This window comes from Dreissena polymorpha, chromosome 13 (assembly GCF_020536995.1).
Source record: "Dreissena polymorpha isolate Duluth1 chromosome 13, UMN_Dpol_1.0, whole genome shotgun sequence".
NCBI lineage: Eukaryota > Metazoa > Mollusca > Bivalvia > Myida > Dreissenidae > Dreissena > Dreissena polymorpha.
The window spans coordinates 51,871,506-51,888,407 of record NC_068367.1 but is presented as its reverse complement, the minus strand read 5'-3'; the positions used below and the strand labels follow the sequence as shown (position 1 = coordinate 51,888,407).

The window sequence follows — 16,902 nt, the reverse complement described above, 5'->3', positions numbered from 1 at the left end:
CCCACCCTGCCCCGATTTTTTGTTTGCATTTTTTTTGCATTTTTGGAAGATAATGTAATAAATGACCACACCCCAACACTTTACACCCCTCTGCACTCCACCCCTCCCTCCTTTGTGATTGAAATTAAGATAGGTCCCTACACCTTTAAAACGATGAGCAGTCTGCACCCGCAAGGCGGTGCTCTTGTTTAACTTGCTCACAAATCCTAAAACATTCATACAGCTGTGTATTATATAATAAAAAGAGTAATAACAACAGACTTGAGTACATATAATCTAGTTTGTGCAGAATTAAATGTTACTTTTTTAAACAGAAAAAAAAATACAAATTTTAATGTCTGAAATTTGCAGCATTTCTGTAGAGTTAATTAAAGTTGACTCATTAAATTGTAACACAGATGGAAAGATTTGGACCGATAAGAACAAGAAATAATACATTTTTATGAATTTAAACTTAATACTTTGGAATTTCACACTATGAATTGTGTTAATTGTTTGTCTAATTATTTACTGTGTGTCTGAAATATTTTGTCTTTTTTATTTTATTCATCTTAACACTAAGATTTTTTTTCCCAAAGATTCAATGTATTTGATTATCATCACATGTTTAACGATTTATGTGTTCTTTAATTGATGGTCAGAAAAAGTCATGGGAACACATACAAATATCATCTTATATTAACTTTTAAAGTGAAGTAGGCACACGATGATGTTATTACATAAACAATGTATAAAATTGCCTAAATCTGTTGTTTTTGATTTTTAAGAAAGAGCAGCATTGTCTGTTGGATGCACAAAGTCAACAGGTATTTTCATTAGATAAACCCTTTATATCAGGTGCACCCTGTAACCCCATAGCTTGAGTCTTGCAGCGTTAAATTCTGCAATTAATCTAAAAGTGTCTAACATGCTAATTGGAAATTGAAAGTGCAACAGGAAATGTGTGTTGCTCTCTCCTGTAATACTTGTTAAAAACGTGATCAGGTAAGCATGACTAGGCTATAGTTTTATATAATATGGTCACATCTCAGCCTTGTTGTAGATATAGATTTTTATGCCCCCAGTAGGGTGGCATATAGCAGTTGAACTGTCCATCCGTCTGTCCGTCCGTCCGAAAACTTTAATGGCCATAACTTTTTCAATATTGAACATAGCAACTTGATATTTGGCAAGCATGTGAATCTCATGGAACTGCACATTTTGAGTGGTAAAAGGTGAAGGTGAAGGTCATCCTTCAAAGGTCAAATGTCAAATATAGTGTGTCTGTCCGTCCGTCCGAAAACTTCAACATTGGCCATAACTTTTTCAATATTAAAGATAGCAACTTGATGTGGCCATAACTTTTTCAATATTAAAGATAGCAATTTGATATTTGGCATGCATGTGTATCTCATGGAGCTGCACATTTTGAGTGGTAAAAGGTGAAGGTCAAGGTCATCCTTCAAGGTCAAATGTCAAATATATGGCGTCTGTCCGTCCGTCCAAAAACTAACATTGGCCATAACTTTTTCAATATTGATGAAGATAGCAACTTGATATTTGGCATGCATGTGTATCTCATGGAGCTGCACATTTTGAGTGGTAAAAGGTGAAGGTCAAGGTTATCCTTCAAGGTCAAATGACAAATATATGGCGTCTGTCCGTCCGAAAACTTTAACATTGGCCATAACTTTTTCAATATTGAAGATAGCAACTGCATATTTGGCATGTATGTGTATCTTATCGAGCTGCACATTTTGAGTGGTGAAAGGTGAAGGTCAAGATCATCCTTCAAGGTCAAATGTCAAATATATGGCGTCCGTCCATCCGTCCGAAAACTTTAACATTGGCCATTACTTTTACAGTATTGAAGATAGCAACTTGATATTTGGCATGCATGTGTATCTCATGGAGCTGCACATTTTGAGTGGTGAAAGGTGCAGGTCAAGGTTATCCTTCAAGGTCAAATGTCAAATATATGGCGTCTGTCCGTCCATCCGAAAACTTTCACATTGGCCATAACTTTTTCAATATTGAAGATAGCAACTTGATATTTGGCATGCATGTGTATCTCATGGAGCTGCACATTTTAAGTGGTGAAAGAAGAAGGTCAAGGTCATCCTTCAAGGTTAAATGTCAAATATATAGTCTGTCCGTCTGTCAGAAAACTTTAATATTTGCCATAACTTTTTAAATATTGAACATTCATGTAGCAGCTCGATATTTGGCATGCATGCATATCTCATGGAGCTGCACATTTTGAGTGGTGATAGGTCAAGGTTATCCTTCAAGGTCAAAGGTCAAATATATTGCTTCAAAGCGGCACAGTAGGGGGCATTGTGTTTCACGAACACAGCTCTTGTTTCATCTACTATTATTTTTAAAATTCCATTTCAATATAATTCAGCAGTTAAACATAAGTAAGAAATATTATTTTGATAACCACATGTGCACTTTTTAGCTCAGCTGTTTTTGGAGAAAACCCGAGGTATTGTCATAGCCAGCTCCTCGTCCGCCATCAGCCGTCCGCTGTAGGCGTCGTGCGAAAACCTTAACATTGGCTCTAAAATCAAAGTGCTTCCACCTACAATTTAAAACTTCATATGTAGATGCACCTTGATTAATTCTACATGCCATAACCATTTTTTGGTTCACTAGGTCAAAGGTCAAGGTCACTGTGACCTCTAATATAAAACTTTAACATAGGCTGTAAAATCAAAGTGCTTCCACCTACAACTTTGAAACTTCATATGTAGATGCACCTTAATGAGTTCTACACGCCACTTCCATTTTTAGGTCACTAGGTCAAAGGTCAAGGTCTCTGTGACCTCTAATATAAAACTTTAACATAGGCTGTAAAATCAAAGTGCTTCTACCTACAACTTTGAAACTTCATATATGTAGATGCACCTTGATGATTTCTACACGCCACACCCATTTTTGGGTCACTAGGTCAAAGGTCAAGGGCGCTGTGACCTCTAATATAAAACTTTAACATAAACCTTAACATTCGCTCTAAAATCAAAGTGCTTCCACCTACAACTTTGAAACTTCAAATGTACATGAACCTTGAAGAGTTCTACATGCCACACCCATTTTTGGGTCACTAGGTCAAAGGTCAAGGTCACTGTGACCTCTAATATAAAATTTTAACATACGCTCTATAATCAAAGTGCTTCCACCTACAACTTTGAAACTTCATATGTAGATGCACCTTGATGAGTTCTACACGCCACACCCAATTTTGGGTCACTAGGTCAAAGGTCAAGGTCACTGTGACCTCTAAAAAAAATAATCTGACAAGCTTTCGCAGCCGAGCGTTGGCACCTGTTATGCGGTGCTCTTGTTAAAAATAACTTAGTGCTTATTTTTTAAGAATATGTAAAGAAAAATGCAGAATTAAATGTTGAATTTCTTTGACTCTCTCTTATACATACATCATTAAGTTTGGTCGTGGTTACAATTTAACCTCCCAGAGTTGGTTGTGCTTTCTTAGTGTTGACCTGACTCCTTCAAGCTGCTACCTCACAGATGATAAGATATAATTATATGATTCAAATGAAATTAGCCGGTTAAATGCCAACAAAGTCATTCAAATTTGGAGCATTAATTAATAGCAATAAAAAAAATAAAAAAATAATATCAGACAAAATGACTATTTTGGTAAACTCTTTCTTTAACTAATTTATGTGTATTTGGTGTGTGATTATAGTAATTTTAATTGTGGGCTGTTTTTGCACTTGTCAGATGAAATTTCAATAGATATTAACACTTAGTTGTTAAAAAACATATCTTGACCCAATTATAGTCCCTTAGAAAATTACATTTAATTTAAGACCTTTCAAAATATATTCCAGTTTAAAAAAGCGACATTTCCAACTCTAGGAAACTGATTAACAGTGAACAAGATAAAACCTGAACAGACCTTGAGTTTTTGTTTATTAAGTTTAAAACAATGCATACATGTATATGATAAAAAAGGGATATTATGTAGCAGTAATAATATTCAAACATATGATACTAAAATAAATGTATACATATTTTTACCCTTGTGCTTTCCTTTAGATTTAAAAATTGTTGATGTATTTTTTTTGCTATGGTCGTCTTATTTATGCTTTATAAAACAAAATAAGTAAAAATATAGATGAGTTTCATAAAGTTGTATCTGTGAACAGCTTGTGTGTTAATGGCAGGCTGTTCTGGTTTTTGCTGCTTGCATATATCAATATTTACTTTGCATTTTTACTTAAACTTATAAGGTTAAATACAATTCAATACTTTGAATATTAAGTTTTTATTTTTGTTGTTGATTAATATTTTTATTTATTGTCTGGAATCATTTTCACAGCTTTTTGCAAGACTTGTAACTTTGAGCCTTCATTTTTTGAAAATAATGGACTCAAGGAGTGAATGATTTTTGCCATTTATAAATATTCCAATAACAATCACACACTGAGTTGTATAATAGTTTTAACTTCTCTAGATGCTTTCAAAAGAATATACTGTAAAGATATTTACCAAGATGTTTTGAAATGTGTCAACAATCTATTTCTCCTCTGTATTTTTTTTTTTGGGGGGGGAGGGGGGGGTGAAGCATTATTGTAGTATATTAAAACTTTCATTTTATTCTGGACAGTTTATAAATCAGTGATGTAGCAGCGAAAAATGCATGTTCTTTATTATATGCATACTTTCAATTCATTCATATAGATTTTTGGATGACTTTATCCATCTTTTGCATTCCAGTTGAATATATGATGTGTGGCATTCAAGATTAATGATGTCATTATTGTGTGGAGGATTTACCAATGCCAATTTAGGAATTAAATGCTATAATAATTCTGTTGCCTAAATTTGCATATCTTTTACATTCATTTTATTCAAATATTGCTGCTTTAAACAACTTTAAAATTGTGTATACCAGGTGCATACACAATTTTCTTCGCAAAAATTACAATTGAAATAACATGTTTTGGGAGTTATTTTCGATGGATGATGCTTGCTTATTATACAAAAAACAGGGCTATTGTCTTCAACTTCAAAACATTCTAAATAGTGGATGAATAAAAGTACCGATTTGAAGATTTTAACACTATACTGATATACTGTTGGCTTCATCCGATTTATAAAGAATTTTATGTATTGTTTTGTAAGGAGAAGTTATTTATTCATCACAAAGTCATGAAGCATGATTATTCTACATAAAACACTAGACAAAATATCAAGATGTTGCCTTGCAGTTTTGATATTGTAGTTACATTATTGGCATGCTGATTAAAGCTTAAGTTCTCACTCCTTGTCATTCAACATTGCCTTGTTTTCTTCTTCATCTTTTAGATTGTCATACAGGTATAGTTTGTGAAAGATGTGACTGCATGGCTTTTGTCAAGTTTGGATCTTAATTGTTACTTGCTGTACAGTATGTCTGTCCAAAAACATGTTCCTTTGTTGTTGTCAGTTGTATTTTGGGTTGATTTTCTTGCACATTTCATTTACTTTGGTACAGTACAGGGATAGAATATAATATTTTACGGCTGGTTGTACACAGGGTCAAACATGTTTTGCACATTGAGTTGGAGAGACCTAAACCAAGTACATGTCATCTGTATCTAACACTGTCTTTAAATATTAATACAATCAGATAACAGTACAATAGAACATGATACATTTTCAATGTATTATGTCCATTTTATGAGCCTGAATCTTCATTTCTGTTTTTATGCTGTAGATTTTCACACTTTAGGAAAGAAATCCCTTGAAAAATACAAATATAACACTGATTTCCATCAAATGCAAAATCATTTTAACTCATGTTAGAAATCATGATCGTCTACTTCAATGCTACTGAGTGTAAAGTATGATTTTTTAGCTCTACTGGCCAAAGGCCAGAAGAGCTTATGGGATGTCATGGTGTCTGTCTGTCTGTCTGAGCGTTAGACTTTCTCTTGTTTACCCGATAAAGTCCACATTTTTCATCCGATTCTTTTCAAACTTGTTCAGTGTGTTGATATTAATGAGGACTCGAACCCTATTAAAAATGGGTTACATCAGAGTAAAAAATCCAGAATGATCTCCCCTTGAATTTGAGAAAATTGTGAAATAAGGCTTGTTTGCGCAATAAAGTCCACAGTTTTCATCCAATCATTTCCCAACTTGCACAGTGTCTTTATCTGAATGATGAGTCAAACCCTATCAAAAATGAGCAATATCGGAGTTATAAGTCCAGAATTATCTCCCCTTGAATTTGAGAATAAAATGAAAATCTTTAACATTTTGCCATAACTTTTGCAATATTGAAGATCGCAACTTCATATTTGGCATGCATGTGTATCTCATGGAGCTGCACATTTTGAGTGGTGGAAGGTCAAGGTCATCCTTCAAGGTCAAAGGTCAAAAACAAAAAAAAGCGACGCAGAAGGGGACATAGTGTTTCCGACAAACACATTTCTTGTTTGTTTACATATAAAGTTCTATCCTTTTGAAATGGATGTTTTATATCATCAAGGGCCAGAACCCCATTGAGACTGAAGAAAATGTGTCCAACTTATTGTTGAAAAGGAGCCATTTGAAGTTTAAATTTTAAGGTTTCTTCTTGTATATGCAATGAATTTCCCATTTTGGGTCTGTTTGTTTAAAACTTACAGTTGTTCATACTATCAAGGGCTTGATCCCTATTGATTACAGCAAGTAGAGCGATTCAGGCCCTCATGGGCCTCTTGTTTTACCTGCTGTTTCTTATGAAATATTGTATTATTTAGTGTATTTTGTCTAATTGCTGTATTTTTCACTAAACAAGGCTCATACCTAAAGAGATCTTTTAACGGGTTGGTAAATTGACAAAATTGAAAAAAGTTGTTTCAGATTCGCAAATTTTCATTTTAGTTATGATATTTGTGAGGAAACAGTATTACTGAACATTTACCATGGTCTAATATAGCCGTTATATGCATCTTTTGACGATTTAAAAACCTAAACATTATAAAGCGTTGCAACGCAAAACGATTGAATAATTTGGATACCGTATTTTACCATGCATAGCGCGCAGTTTTTTACCTTCAAATTTCAAAATAAAACTTCAGTGCGCGTAATACATTGACACAACGCTTTTCTGGTTGCTAAATTGCAAAAAATCCATTTCACAATCGTTAATCTTCACAATTGCCGCCATTTTGTTATCGCAGAAAACTACACCCTATAATGTTATAGACTGAAGGGGCCGTTGTCAAAACAACAAATAGCGGGAAAGGGTAGGAATGAACGAGGTAGTAACAGTTTTGACAAAAATTAAAAGATGAAAAAAATGTGTTTGTTGGTGTTTTCACACTTCTTCATTGATTGTTTATAAAACAAAATCGAGGTATATCGATCACCGCGTCGTCGCGGTATTGTTTGTTTAAGTTTTTGTTGTCATGAAAACTCATTGATTTACAACGCAAAACGTCTTATTTGAACTGACGCTAATTATTTCTCATATTTCTCAACTTCGCTTTTGCTTTATTTTGATAATTTAATCCAAAGTTTAATGTTAGCAATTCCGTAAATTTGCACTCTATGTGAATTGACAGTTTGACGTCATCAAAGGAAAGCCGCTTCCTGTCTGAAGCAATAAAGCGACAAGTTTCTCGCCGACAAAATTGGCTTCCTTTGTCTAGCAATCAACATGCCGAACCAATCGTGTGTTTGTTCCTCAATGGCAATCGTCCAATTAAATACTAGCACGTGCAAAGCTCCGCCTTCAAACCTTTTGCAAAGAACGGAGGTGGAGTTTAACGGTTAATTGAGCAAGTGTTTTACGAAAGTTGAGTTCCGATTTGCCGAAATTACTCGACCCTAAGCATTGAAAAGACGAATACATTATCAATGATTTTCCAATCTCTGCATATAATATGCTACCGTGCGAGTATACTACGTAGGTTACAAACCAACAATAGAGATATAGACTCTTTTTATTTTCTTTCAATAGAGACAAACAAATGATATTTGTCTAATGGCTTTACGCCGATAACGCCAACTGTATGGAATTGAGCGTTCGGAGGTATTGTTTGTCTCACTATGAATACTAATCAACTAGACGCAGTGAAGGCGCGAAAATACTGGGTCAAACTGGATTTAATGGGGGAGCATCTCTTAATGGGGAAATATTTTAAGTTGATGAGAAACAAAATGGGATCCACGGACGATTTGCGTAAAATTGGACATAGCGATGTTGCAGGTCTGCAGAAGACTATGTCATACGATGTTGTGAGCGGCAGGTAATGAAAATATTACACTGTTCAAATGTGAGGAATAGGTAATAGTGGTCGAATTTAACGCGCAGGGGTCTCGAAAAAACACGAGCAGTGCGCGGCAATAAGGACATATACGGTGTTCTCGAGAGAATAATCTTAAAAATTGTCGAAAATATAGTGCTATGCAACCCATGCTCCGGATCGTTTAAACGCTCCCTACTTTAAAACAAAAAATTAAGCGCCCGAAAAACTTAGATTAAATGATTGCGCAATATAAGAATGGTGGCCATTTTCGGCCCAATTTTCAGGTTTTTGGTCTTGAATTCTTTTTTTTCTCCATTTTGGCTTTAAAAAATCGCATGCGCGTTATACATGGGAGCGCGCTATACATGGTAAAATACGGTAGTTCTGTTGTTGTCGTTTAAATTTGTAAAACTACGAAGATTGCTTATATAATGTATAAAATCCGCCTCTCAGGTATGCCTGGCAGGATGGCTCAGAAGGCTAATGCGTTTTTACTCCAGAATTCTGGGGGTCACTGGTTCGAGCCCTGCTGCAGGCTACTTTTTTTTCCTTTTTTTAAATTTTATTTTTGATTTTTTACTGGAGCATTTTAAATGCAATGTTTACATTTATCAATATAAAGCATTTAATGACAAACTTCAAAATATGCCAAAATCTGTGAAAAGGCCCCTTTAAAGGAATGTTGAGTGCAACATGGAAAGTCATAGGCACAGTAATATATACTTAGCAATTTCATAGGCTTAAATCTATGAACATTTATGATTCTGTTCTTCAATCTGTACTAAAATGTTTAGGTTTTCACTGACCAATTAATGGACATTTTTTCAAACCATAAAACAAGTCACTTGTCTGGACTGACTTCCAGCCATTGAAATTAAGTTGCCGAGGCCTACATAATACTCTATCCAGGAAAATAGGCAACCCATTTCATTTCTATCCCTGCTGTTTGAACCCTCATAATTGAAATTCTGAAGTCTCTTTTAATGGAATTCCCTCCATGCTCACTCAGGCTTGGCCAATAAAAATATGCATTTGGATTTGGAATAACAAATTTTATGGAATGTCACAATTGGTTGTGTCATTTAAATTTAAGAATTAAGATAAATATACATGGGTGAATGGACCAAATAAAAGTGTTTTTTTATAATTGCAATGTATTTTAGTCTATAAGTAGTTTAGGTTATATTTATATAGAATTCAGTATAATTGTGTGGGTAAATCTTTTGTGTTTTAATTATTTATTGATTGATTAGATTTTGTGGACAACAGTTGTTCAATGATCATTTAAATCAATAGTAGCTATATTATTATTTCTTTAATCCTGATGTTAGCATTAATACCCATGTATACAGCCTCATGTGTTATTTGATATTTATCATACATTCATGTTACACCATTGCATTCCCGATAAATTTAATAATGCTTACAATGTATCTTGCAAATGTAAATTGTAAATATCACTGTTCAAGTGTTGTTTGGTTGACATTTGCTGTGAAACACACACTGTGTGGCCTAACAGACATGCTCTTCAATATATTTAAAGGGTAATTTTCACTTTGCTTCTGAGAGGGAAAGGGAATTTATTGTAGTCAGTTTGAGGATATTATTAGTGAAAAAATCTGTGATTTAAACAAGTCTCTTTAAGAGAGACCATCTTGTTATAATATTCTATATATCATTTGATTTGTTAATTACATGAAGCAATATAATTATAGACTATTGATTGTTAGGAAAAAATATATGTATATTTTTTTTAATATTAATATATATTTATTATTGATATAAAATCACTCCTAAAACTTCTGTATTATAGTTAGTAAATATAAAATTAATGTCAACATTCAATTTGCATTGAATTTTGTATTTTCTCAATCTCACACCAATACATGAAAATGAAAGAGGAATGTTAAATATAATTAATAGTCTCTAATAAATTGGAACCAAAAATCTAATTTTGTTTTCTTCCTTGAAATTTTTAACAACCAAGCCAATAAATCGTGTCTATTTGTTGTGTTAACAAATCAGTGCACAGAAAGTCAGTATTTCCTATAAGTGAAGTTGCTTTGGTAAATTAATGCATTTTATACTGTACATACAAAAAATATTTGTATTACATAAAACTTCCAAAATCTTATTTAGAAGATTTTCTTGAACCACTTCTTTAAACTTTTATTCTATTTTGTTATTTTTTGTAACCATTTTCGTTTTCATTTTTTATTTTAAACAAAATATGTTTCTTTGCAAATTTTTAATAACATACATTTTTAACGTTTAACGCTAATGTTTATTTATGAGAAAATTATGATTTTATATTGTTTTCAGCTCGTGGAGCGTTTCCTCAGTGAAAATGTAAAGGTGGAAGGTCAAGGTCAGGCTGTGGTACACAGCCAGCTGTACATTGGTAAGTGTGAAGATGGAAGGCCAAGGTCAGGCTGTGGTACACAGCCAGCTGTACATTGGTAAGTGTGAAGATGGAAGGCCAAGGTCAGGCTGTGGTATACAGTCAGCTGTAGACTGGTAAGTGTGAAGATGGAAGGCTAAGGTCAGGCTGTGGTACACAGCCAGCTGTACATTGGTAAGTGTGAAGGTGGAAGGCCAAGGTCAGGCTGTGATACACAGCCAGCTGTACACTGGTAAGTGTGAAGATGGAAGGCCAAGGTCAGGCTGTGGTACACAGCCAGTTGTACATTGCTTAGTGTGAAGGTGAAAGGTCAAGGTCAGGCTGTGGTAAACAGCCAGTTGTACATTGGTAAGTGTGAAGGTGAAAGGTCAAGGTCAGGCTGTGGTAAACAGCCAATTGTACATTGGTTAGTGTGAAAGTGGAAGGTCAAGGTCAGGCTGTGGTACACAGCCAGCTGTACATTGGTAAGTGTGAAGGTGAAAGTTCAAGGTCAGGCTGTGGTCAACAGCCAGTTGTACATTGGTAAGTGTGAAGGTGAAAGGTCAAGGTTAGGCTGGGGTAAACAGCCAGTTGTACATTGGTTAGTGTGAAGGTGGAACGCGGAGGTCAGGCTGTGGTACACAGCCAGCTGTAAATTGGTAAGTGTGAAGGTGAAAGTTCAAGGTCAGACTGTGGTAAACAACCAGTTGTACATTGGTAAGTGTGAAGGTGGAAGGCCAAGGTCAGGCTGTGGTACACAGCCAGTTGTACATTGGTAAGTGTGAAGGTGGAAGGCCAATGTCGGGCTGTGGTAAACAGCCAGTTGTACATTTGTAAGATGAAGGTGAATTTTCAAGGTCAGGCTGTGGTAAACAGCCAGTTGTACATTGGTAAGTGTGAAGGTGGAAGGCCAAGGTCAGGCTGTGGTAAACAGCCAGTTGTACATTGGTAAGTGTGAAGGTGAAAGTTCATGGTCAAGCTGTGGTAAACAACCAGTTGTACATTGGTAAGTGTGAAGGTGAATGGTCAAGGTCAGGCTGTGGTACACAGCCAGCTGTACATTGGTAAGTGTGAAGGTGGAAGGTCAAGGTTAGTTAATGGTCCGAGCCAGCAGTATATTCGTTACTGTGAAGGTGGAAGGTGAGGTCAGGCACATAGCAACATGTACATTGGTATGTGTGAAGGTGGAAGGTCAAGGTTAGTTTATGGTCAGAGCCATCGATATACTGGTAACTGTGAAGGTGGAAGGTGTGGTCAGGATATGACACATAGAAACATGTGCATTGTTAAGTATGAACATGGAATGTCAAGGTCATGGTCCAGATCCAACTGTACCTTGGTATTTGTAAAGGTTAAGGACATAGATTGGTACACAGCCAGCAGTACATTGGTTAGTGTGAAGGCGCATTAAGTAACAAAATAATACACAATCGGTTAAGTTGTTGTTCGCTAGACAAAGGAAGCCAATTTTTATTGGTGATAAAAAGTGTTTATGGCTTCTTGACAGGAAGCTGCTTTCCTTTGATTTTGTCAAGCTGACGTCTGTCAATTCACACTGACTGCAAATTTTCGCAAGTTTTTTTTTTATGCCATTGACTGTTATCGTTTTCAATGAAAAAAACATTTTCTTACATGAAAATTTGGATTAAATTCATTCATGCCAGAAATTTTCACGTACATTCCATAAAAATGTTGGGACATTTGACCAAAAATCGGGACACCTAAAATTATCAAGCTGCAACCTTGGATGTAGTCAGTAATTGGTATATTACTTACAAAAAAAACTCATAATTTCTTGCCAATATTGACAATAAATGTGTTTAAGAATTTCATGAACACAAATGTTCACCATTTTCTGAAAGTACACACATATGTACACTATGTGAATGACTCCATAAAGTGAAATGTGGTGCATACCTCAGGTTTTCTACTGGTCCCTACTTTTCCTACTTTTTTTTCTAAACCCTATACTTTTCCCTAATTATTTCAAAAATAGCCCTATTATCCCTACTTTTTCATTTTGCAAGTAAAATAAATCAAATGTAAAATGAAGGCTTACTGTAACATGATTCTGCTTAAGATATTTTCAGAATTTCCATCCATTATGAATCTTTTGAAATGAGTACAGTTCAGCTGTGTTTTGGGGATCACCTTGTGATGTCCATCCTTGAAAGCACCATGGTTCCTTGGCTAGTCAGTACAGACATACTGGTGTTAAGGTAAGATAATATCTTTTTACTCTGTGAAAATACATGTGATTTGCCATTGTTTGTCTGTCCTTCCATCTGGCTGTCCATAGCCCAAAGTTTGTGTAGCGCAGAACTCAAAAGTATAACTGCTAGAGCCATCTTTCTGTGAATATTTGTCAGCATGTGAACTTGTATACCTGAGTATTTTGATGCAAGTGTTTCAGATATCTATGGAATTATGGCCCCTGATTTAGCAGACAATAGGAATCTTTGTGACAGAGCCAAATTGTGGGGGCATTTAGCTGTGTCCTATGGACGCACATCTACTTTAAAGTTATTGATTAGAATTTGATTAACACCTTGGCATTTGTAGTTTGACATATGACACTGCATTGAACAACTGCTTTGACCAGCCTTGATTTGCTTTGTGTCAATACTATGTTGCAGTAGTGACATACTAACAACTTAGATCCATACAATGTCCATTTTAATACTATAACTAGTCAGTTTCACTAACATAAAAATTACTCGTAACCACTCTTAATAATTCAATTTGTATATGCATTTGCGTTAAATGGCGGACATTTGTATTAACTAAATTCTTTAACACATTCATTGTCAATATTGGCGGTAAAATAGTATACTAAAAATATGAAAATCTTAAAATTTTCTCTTCTTTTTAGACCTCATTTTAACTTTTTGTGCTCTGAGAATGTTTTGTACCTCAAAATGTCTAGAATTTGTTTACTGTCGGAGGGCTTCGCCCCCCTGGCCCCCTAACCAGGGCCTTGCCCTGGACCCACAAGGAGGCCTAGGTGGCCCCCTTGATCCCCAGCCTAATCAGTTACTATTCCTCATAATCCTTTGCAATCATAATGACAACCCTGTATGGTTTGAAACTAATTTTGCTAAACCCTTTACTCCCTGTAAACTCATTTTAACACCTTAGCAAACAGAATAGACCTTAGTCTCTGTTTGCTTATACACATATAACATAAATATAATTCTTCACTATTGCCTATGGTGAGAAAATTCTTTGTTTTAGTTCTAGTGCAAGAATACTTATATATTCATAGTGGGTGAAGTTTGTTACATATTCATGGAGGAAAGGGGTAATACTTAGGGCTTTTGTACTTTGCTTTATAAGATTAACAGTGTATGTTTTGAATTTCATGTTCATTATTGTATTCCATTGTGTAAATTGATGTTAAATGAGAAATAAAAATTTCAGGTGCCTGTATTTCAAGGATGGGCAGAACAAGGCATTCTCACAGCATCAGATGGACTAGGATATGTATCATTTTAACCGTAATTCCAGCTGAAAAATGGTAATAATTTTCTTATTTAGCCCTACTTTTTAACAGTAAAAATCCCTACTTTGCTCTACTTTTTGCTAAATTCTTGCCCTACTTTTGTGGAGAGGCAGTACCTGATACCTCTATATGACATTGGGAGGAACATGTGTAAATTGTGTAACGAGATGTGCTCCCATCAATCACTGTTTTTATGCAGCCAATCATCAAATTTTGGTTGATGCAAAATGTCCAAACTATTTTGTAAATTTATGTGAAATATCAAATGTGTATCTGTCAGAGCTCAATTTGTTTGATCTTCACAATTGGTGTCTTGACAGGTTTTTTAGCCTCTGCAGGTGGTATAATACACAGAATGCTGCGTAATGGTATCTTTGGACTAGATCGGCCAAGAAATACCAAAGCAGTCAGCTTTTAATTCACTATGATGCATTCAAAGTTAGCAATTAGGGATCCCTATCATAAAAAACCCATAGTGTGAATGCCTGATAAAATATAAATATGTCCAATAATCACTGATAAGGTGTAAAAAACAACACTGATGCACTCGAGTGGTAGAAATCGTTTGTTAATAGGGGGCAATCAATGGATTAGCGATGGTAAATTCAATCCATAGGGAGCTTGAATATGGAATTTTATTGTGAACTTATATAGTGTACGTTGTTTTTTATGAATGTTGGGCCAAATTGTCTCATACCAAGATGCCGGGACGCCGCAAAAGCAGGACTGTCCCGCCAAGATCGGGACGTCAGGACTGTATGCTAAACAAGAGGGACATTGCAAACTGTGATTAAATAGATTGGTGTTAGTAAAAAGACATCATTTTGTGTTGTTAATCAACATGTTTTTTCTACAACAACTACAGTCTTAACAAAAATGCTGCTGGGATCAATCTTAATCAAATTTTTATTTTTTCATGAACCATCTCATATGTCGAGACCGTAATTTTTAATGAATTTTTGTAGGAAAAAATCTCGACTTATGACTGGGTTTTTAGGATATAAAAATTTGTTTGTTGAGATTAACTTCGTAGTGTATAAATCATATTTTAGTTTATCTCTGTTCACAGCTTGTTTCTGGGGCATAAGAGATGTAGTGGATCACCTACTGCGGAATGGAGTTGGTAAGTTGAGAGCACCTTGTAGCTTTTGCATGATACTGAGGATCATTTTGAAAAAATTAAAATAAATTGTTACAAAAAAAAAAAGTTTTCAACTGATCTGTCTTGCTAAAGAATTCACACTTTAAAATGGAATAAATATGTCATTTTATAATGGATATTTTTCATTTCTGCTTGTCCGCACAGGCTTATCAGGGATGTCACTTTCCGCCCAACTTGATTTTTGCTAAGAAGAGACTTTTTGCAAACACAAAATACCATAAAAGCCGAAAGTGTTGTTCCTTATTACCCTGTGCGGACTGCACAGGCAACCCTGGGGCAACACTTTACACTCTTGCATCAAACCCACTTACTGCTCATTTACTTTAACACCAAAATTAAGGTCTTCGATATTGGTTAACATGAATACTGTGGTGAAACTGGAAAATCTACTGTAGATTAAACCCCCTTTTACAAAGCAGGACCCAAATAAATATTTCAAAATGATGTTGTTAAAAAAACTTGCTTAAGAAGTCATTAATATTGTATAATCCAGAAGTTTGTCGACTGGAAAAGTATATGTTCAAAGATTCGATACAAAGTGCTCATGGTCATCTATTGTAATCAGCCTTGGTCAATCAGCCATGGGCTTTGTAATCACCACATTTTTCATCTAATCTTTATGAAACATGCTCTGAATGTTTATCTTGAAAATATCTAGGCCAAAAAAGCATCTGTATCACTTTAGTAGAAAAACAAGGTCACCAGGTCAAATCTTAAAAGAAAATTTAAATGTTAATACTCTAGAGGCCTTATTTATTACTCCATATTAATGAAACATGGTAAGAACATTTATCTTGACAATTTGTAGGCTGCATTTAAAACTTGGTAACCAGGTCAAAATGTAGAAACACATTGATATCACTCAAGTCAACTCTGTGACCCAATCTTGAAGAAACTTGGTCAGAATTTAAACACAGAAAATGTGTAGACTGAATTTGAATCTGGGTCATTTGGGTCCAAAACCTAGGTCACAAGGTCAACTCTTTAAAACCTTCTAATCCTTTTAGAAGCCACATTAATGGCTCAATCTTGATGAAACTTGGTCATATTGGATAAAACTTGGTCAGAATGTTTATCATGGCAATATCTTGGCAAGTTTTAATCTGGATCTGGGGTGGTATTCCAGAAGCATCTTAAGTTAAATTTTATTTTTATCCTTAAATTGGGAATTTTTCTTACGTGTTTCATTTCATACTGCAATAGTAAGGCATCGAAAATTACATCAAAATAACATCACTATGTCAATGTTATTTGATGAATACCAAAAAACATGCATGTCTTTATTTAGTAAAGAAATACAAAACATTGTAATTTTGAACTTAAGTGAAAATATTTAAGAAATGACTTAAGATGTTTCTGGAATACGACCCCAGGTGCATCCAAAAACTAGGTCACCTGTTCAAATTTAAGAAAACTGAGGCCATATTTAATATTCTATCTTGATGAAACTAGGTCAGCATTTTTATCCTCACACATGATCCAAAGATTGTTTATTAACTAGATCCTAACAGAGCCAACAACATCACAAAATGGACACCTCTTCATGCAGCAACCTTCCAAGAACATGGACCTGTAAGTTTCATAAGAGCTGCGTCTTGAAATATTGATCAAATTTCATATGCAGCCA

General features: G+C 34.9%; 1 protein-coding gene across 4 annotated transcripts in view; it reads left to right on the top strand.

Moving 5' to 3' along the window:
- Positions 1 to 16,902, top strand: part of LOC127855450 (ankyrin repeat and SOCS box protein 11-like) — a 35,845-nt gene that overhangs the window by 3,144 nt on the left and 15,799 nt on the right. For 3 of the 4 annotated variants that reach the window (XR_008037538.1, XR_008037539.1, XM_052391033.1), the window contains exons 2-5: positions 768 to 806; positions 10,554 to 10,632; positions 15,183 to 15,236; positions 16,777 to 16,847. Coding sequence is in view for 2 of the 4 variants with exons in the window: in XM_052391033.1 (XP_052246993.1) it covers positions 768 to 806; positions 10,554 to 10,632; positions 15,183 to 15,236; positions 16,777 to 16,847 (243 nt within the window). In the remaining 2 variants the exon portion in view is untranslated. The remainder of the gene's footprint in view (positions 1 to 767; positions 807 to 10,553; positions 10,633 to 15,182; positions 15,237 to 16,776; positions 16,848 to 16,902) is intronic. The other variant, XM_052391034.1, reaches the window with a different exon arrangement.